This window comes from Primulina tabacum, chromosome 18 (assembly GCF_025594145.1).
Source record: "Primulina tabacum isolate GXHZ01 chromosome 18, ASM2559414v2, whole genome shotgun sequence".
In the NCBI taxonomy this organism is placed as follows: domain Eukaryota; kingdom Viridiplantae; phylum Streptophyta; class Magnoliopsida; order Lamiales; family Gesneriaceae; genus Primulina; species Primulina tabacum.
Window position 1 is genome coordinate 26335320 of NC_134567.1, and position 6327 is coordinate 26341646.

Below are 6327 nucleotides of genomic sequence, written 5' to 3' on the forward strand. Positions count from 1 at the left end.
GTGTAGAGCCCCGAGCCAGGTTTGAGAACCCTGGGCTTATAAATAACCAAGGTGCGGAGCCTTGGGCCGGCGAGCATGCCCCGGGACTTGGGAATGGTCGAGGCGCGGAGCCCCGAGCCAGGTTTGAGAACCCTGGGCTTATAAATAACCAAGGTGCGGAGCCTTGGGCCGGGGAGCATGTCCCGAGACTTGGGAATGGTCGAGGTGCGGAGCCCCGAGCCAGGGTGTAGTGCCCTGGGCTTATTGATAACCAAGGTGCGGAGCCTTGGGCCGGGGAGCATGTCCCGGGACTTGGGAATGGTCGAGGTGCGGAGCCCCGAGCCAGGATGTAGTGCCCCGGGCTTATAGATAACCAAGGTGTGGAGCCTTGGGCCGGGGAGCATGTCCCGGGACTTGGAAATGGTCGAGGTGCGGAACCCCGAGCCAGGTTTGAGAACCCTGGGCTTATAAATAACCAAGGTGCGGAGCCTTGGGCCGGGGAGCATGTCCCGGGACTTGGGAATGGTCGAGGTGTGGAGCCCCAAGCCAGGTTTGAGAACCCTGGGCTTATAAATAACCAAGGTGCGGAGCCTTGGGCCGGGAGCATGTCTCGGGACTTGGGAATGATCGAGGTGCGGAGCCCCGAGCCAGGGTGTAGTGCCCTGGGCTTACAGATAACCATGGTGCAGAGCCTTGGGCCGGGGAGCATGTCCCGGGACTTGGGAATGGTCGAGGTGCGGAGCCCCGAGCCAGGGTACGGAGCCCTGGACTTTAGATAATAACCGGGGCATCATATCTCCCGGGCTTAAGATAACGTGCCGGGGCCTCGTCTCTCCCGGACTTTCAAGAATGAGATGCCGGGGTCTCATACCTCCCGGGATTTGCATAAGATGCCGAGGCCTCGTATCTCCCAGACTTTCAAGAATGAGATGCCGGGGTCTCATACCTCCCGGGCTTTGCATAAGGTGCCGGGGCCTCGTATCTCCCGGACTTGAGATAATGTGCCGGGGCCTCATAACTCCCGGACTTAAGATAATGTGCCGGGGCCTCGTACCTCCCGGGCTTTGCATAAGATGACGGGGCCTCGTATCTCCCGGACTTGAGATAATGTGCCGGGGCCTCATAACTCCCGGACCTAAGATAATGTGCCTGGGCCTCGTATCTCCCGGACTTTCAAGAATGTGCCGGGGCCTCATACCTCCCGAACTTGAGATAATGTGCCGGGGCCTCGTACCTCCCCGGCTTTCAAGAATGTGTCGGGGCCTCATACCTCCTGGACTTGAGATAATGTGTCGGGGCCTCATAACTCCCGGACCTAAGATAATGTGCCGGGGCCTTGTATCTCCCGGACTTTCAAGAATGTGTCGGGGCCTCATACCTCCCGGACTTGAGATAATGTGCCGGGGCCTCGTACCTCCTGGGCTTAAGATATTTTGCTTTACCTGCTGTTTTAGTTTTATTAAAAATCGAATCACTCACTTGAAAATATTGAATCCGAATTCATTTTTGGTAGAGTGAAACTTTTCTGGTTGAGCTAAATTAGGTGACTAATATAGCTGTATGCTACTGAGTGCATAGTAAACTGCTCTTCATGCCAATCCAGGATAGCTGGTGAGCTTTGAGCCCATATGAAATCCACATATAAGATCTGAGTGCCGAGCTGGTCAGACTTGTATGTTTGCCAATCAGAGTTGGGCTTACTGAGGTGCCGAGCAAGGTCGGACTTACTTTTGAATGGAAACCATATCTACGTCTTGAGCTCAAGTTCCCACAGACGGCGCCAATGATGCGATCCTGGTGAAATGGATGAGTAGGATCGGGTGCTCCACCGGATCTGCTATCAAGATAATGAAGAAAACTGAGCAAGAACTATATATGTGATGAAGATATATCTCTGCAATATGGCTTCCGCTGTAACCTGCAAATAAGAAAAGAACTCGTGAATGGGCCGGAGGGATGTCCGGTGTGGCCACTCTGATGCTTAAGTCAGCAGGTGAAGATGATAACCAGTGTAACTTAGATAAAAGTAAAGGCTACTGGTGTAAATATGTGCGTTAACATGTGTTGGTGAATGAATCATTCTCCAGCACAAGAGAAGAAGAGGAAGCCAAAAGTCCCTCAAATGAATTACATACCTGCTATTTATAGGAGAAAAGGTAGTAGGTACCTTGTTTTCAGTGCCTACTTGCCACTTCCTGTCACGTCACCCTACTTTTCCATCAAGTCACATCAATAGGATTTTGTCAGGTGCGCTTCTCGAGACAAGATCTTATCTTCTGAACCACTAGAATGCGGCACTGTTATCGAGATGTCCGGGTAGAATGCCTCCCGGGAGATTTATACAAGAGCCCGGGACTATGACTGCCCGGAGAGTAGAGCATGGGCTTGCACCTGCCCGGCTCCAAAAAAATCCATCTGCAGACATACTCGGATTTGGGAACCCATTTGATATTCGGGTCATCCATGATCCGGGCTCTTACGGGGATATCATCAGTAATACATTAATAAAATTGAAATTTTATCTCCATGCGCATTTATGATTCCTATCAATGTTTAGTACGGAGTGAAGATGGATGGATGGGCCGAGATCAATGTCAAAGATTAGGTTGGCCCGGTTAGTGTAAAGAACCTCAGCCTGTAAAAATCCGGTGCGGACTTGTATGCACTTTAATTTTGATTTTATTTTTTAATTAGTTTTAAGTTGTCAAATACATGGAGCAAAAACCACTCTTTTAAATTCTTTATGTTTTATACAACAAACATCTTTGTGATGTCATAGACAAAATTTCTTTTTCCCTAAGCTATTGCAAATATATTTGTGTTGTGTAACTCGTAATTAAAATAAAATATGAAGACAAAAACTTGTGTGAAACGGTCTCACGGGTCGTATTTTGTGAGACATATCTCTTATTTGAGTCATCCATGAAAAATTATTACTTTTTATGCTAATAGTATTACTTTTTATTGTGAATATCGGTAGAGTTGACCCGTCTCACAAAATACATACTCAAATATGAAATATAATTTGAGTTCAAACTTGAAATATATATATATATATATATATATATATATATATATAAAAGATTTCAATCCGTGATTAGTTTTTCCCCCCTAGAATACAGGATGTAAATCAGTGGAAATTCGATGCTACAAGTTGGACAATCGGACATCCCCAAGTCATGTGAACCATCATATCACTACACAAAAATTTTAGTCAGACTGTCTCACGATATAATTTTATGAGATGTATCTCATATTTGAATCATAAATGAAAAAAATACTTTTTATATCAAATTATTATTTATTTATATTACTCATCTCACTTATAAATAAAAATGAAATTATATCACAAAACATGCTAATATTAGTAATACAATATGTCGTCTTTATAAAATTTCTTGCATGCATAATTGTGATGGCATAGATGAGATCTTTTTGCCAAAGTAGAGGAAAAGTGGCTGACAGTTAAAGATTTAACTTAATTTAGAAGTGACCCCATGATCATCACCATGCCAAACTTGCCATGTTTGTTAGTCCGTTGCACACAAAAACTACGAACTGAAATGGGTAAATTTACATCTAAATTTCGAGTTTCTTGATTATTTGTAAATAATATTTCTCTCACTATATATGGTATATCCCATATATTTAAACATTTAACATCACTAGCCATTAATTTATCAAGCTACTAAATAAAAATAACTGATCGATCTTGAGAATGTTTTAAATTTTAAATATAAAAATGGGAGAATTGTAAATTTGTTTTCTATATTATCATATTTTGATGTTAATTCCATATCTTTGTATTTTTTGTAGTTTTGTTTTTTTTTTTTACGTGACATTGATGTGCCGTCGACATGAGATTGACTTAACATCGATATGACATTCATGTGTGCGATATAATAAGAGTATGTCTCCTGTGAGACGGTCTCACAAATATTTATCTGTGAGACGGGTCAATCCTACCGATATTCACAATAAAAAGTAATACTCTTAGCATAAAAAGTAATACTTTTTATGGATGACCCAAATAAGATATCTGTCCCATAAAATATGACCTGTGAGACCGTCTCACACAAATTTTTGCATTTATATAAAAGAAATTGACCAAAATTACAAAAAATAAATACTCAATTTCGACCGTATAAATCAAAACCAAAACTAAAAATATGCAGGCATGATATATAAAAATTGCACTTTTCCCTTTAAATATTTATAGATTGCTGAAATAACTATAAATCAAATTGAGCAAAATAATTTTATACATATTTTTTTTCTCTCTATAATTCCAAAAATTCAAATAGAATAGTAATATTGCTCGGCAATTGCCTTGAGGAATCTCCTATATAAGCGCAGTCATGGTTAGCCTTTTCATCCCCAAGTTTCACAGTTAATCCCATCTTAAACTTCATCCAGTTCTCCATGCCTGTCAAATAGATATTTCAGCTCAAACTTTGATATTATACATATTTAGAAGATAGTGATCATGGCAATTGGGAAGCTTTTCTTGGTTTTCCTTTTAATGGCTGTGGTTATCGGACTAGCAAAAAGCGTAGAATTCACAGAAAAAGACTTGGCTTCCGATGAGAGCCTGTGGGACTTGTACGAGAGATGGCGGAGCCACCACACCGTTTCACGAGACCTGAGCGAGAAAGGGAAGCGTTTCAACGTGTTCAAAGCGAATGTGCACCACATTCACACAGTGAATCAGATGGACAAGCCTTACAAGCTGAAACTCAACAAGTTTTCTGATATGACAAACCACGAATTCAGAAACTCCTATAGTTCGAATGTCAAGCACCACATGGCGATTCGCGGGAGTCGGCCCAGCACAGGATTCATGCACGGGAAGACCGAAAGTCTGCCTGCATCAGTTGATTGGAGAAAGCAAGGTGCAGTCACTGATGTCAAGAATCAAGGCCGATGTGGTACGTTTTTCACCTCTCTTTTTCTTTATCACTTTTTGTTTAGCCTATTATATTTATGGATACAATTAACGATTGAAATTGAGCTTTTTGTTTCGACTTTGTAGGTAGTTGTTGGGCATTTTCTACTGTGGTTGGAGTTGAAGGGATAAACAAGATTAAAACAGGTCGATTAGTGTCTTTGTCTGAGCAAGAACTGGTTGATTGTGACCGGGAAAAGGACAACTCGGGCTGCAACGGAGGGCTCATGGCTGACGCATTCGAGTTCATCAAGACACACGGTGGCCTAACCGCAGAAAAAACATATCCTTACAAAGCTAGAAATGGGAACTGCGACGCAGCCAAGGTAAATTCATTTTTCTCCTTGAAAACTCTGAAATATTTAAAATCTACAGGGATTTCCATCTGATTGTTTTTGTAGATGAATTCACCCGTGGTGACGATCGATGGGCACGAAAACGTACCATCAAACGATGAACACGCACTCATGAAAGCTGCTGCAAACCAGCCTGTATCTGTTGCAATCGATGCTGGTGGAACTGAAATGCAGTTCTACTCAGAGGTATGAATGACAAACAAAAAAAAAACGTTTCTCTACTGATCAATAGCAGAACCAGAGAGTTTTATTAATGTACGTGTTGTGTTATTGATGATTTTAGGGCGTTTTTACCGGAAACTGCGGCACGGAGCTTGACCACGGAGTGGCCATAGTTGGATATGGGACAACTCTAGACGGGACTAAATACTGGATAGTGAGGAATTCTTGGGGGCCTGAATGGGGTGAGCAAGGATACATAAGGATGCAACGGGACGTCGATGCGAAAGAAGGGCTGTGTGGGATTGCCATGGAGGCTTCATATCCGATCAAGTTTTCATCAGATAATCCGAAATCAGCTGCAAAAGATGAACTTTAGATTGAGTGATTTATGAGTTCAAATGAACGCTTAGTTTGAAGTTAAGGCCAAATTAAACTTCATAGGAAGTCGAAGTAGGTAGATTACCACCATACGACAGGTGTTTCATGTGATTTGCTAACGTTTTCACGTTAGTCCGAGGGAATAAAAAGTCAGGAGATTAGGGCGCTTGTAATTCATTCGATAGTTTATGGTTTCTTCTGTATTACTTTTCATTCATCAATTGAAAATTTATCCAAAATAATAATAAAACTATACATTGGAATAAAACTATAGGCTTGTCTTGATTTCTTGTCACGTACGTTAGTGGGCTGGTAATTTGTCTGTGAGCAGCCGTCAAAATCAAATTTGGATGATGAGTCTATTTCTATAAATTTTGGAGGCTAATAATATATTTTATTCTTTTTTAAAATTACTAATTAATATTTTTTTTTACATTTTTGGAGATTTCTTTTAATTCAAGGTATCTCCCATCAGTGGAAGCCTCGTCTCTCTATCCAAGACTAAGT

The 6327-nt window shown here is 41.8% G+C and overlaps 1 protein-coding gene across 1 annotated transcript; it reads left to right on the plus strand.

Annotated features, from left to right (window-relative positions):
• The first annotated feature begins 4414 nt into the window (after positions 1-4414).
• Positions 4415-6049, plus strand: LOC142533167 (vignain-like). Its single transcript, XM_075639832.1, has 4 exons — positions 4415-4907; positions 5012-5250; positions 5326-5466; positions 5564-6049. Exons 1-4 carry the CDS (start codon positions 4466-4468, stop codon positions 5816-5818), a joined length of 1077 nt encoding a protein of 358 aa, XP_075495947.1. The 5' UTR covers positions 4415-4465; the 3' UTR covers positions 5819-6049.
• The last annotated feature ends 278 nt before the right edge of the window (positions 6050-6327 follow it).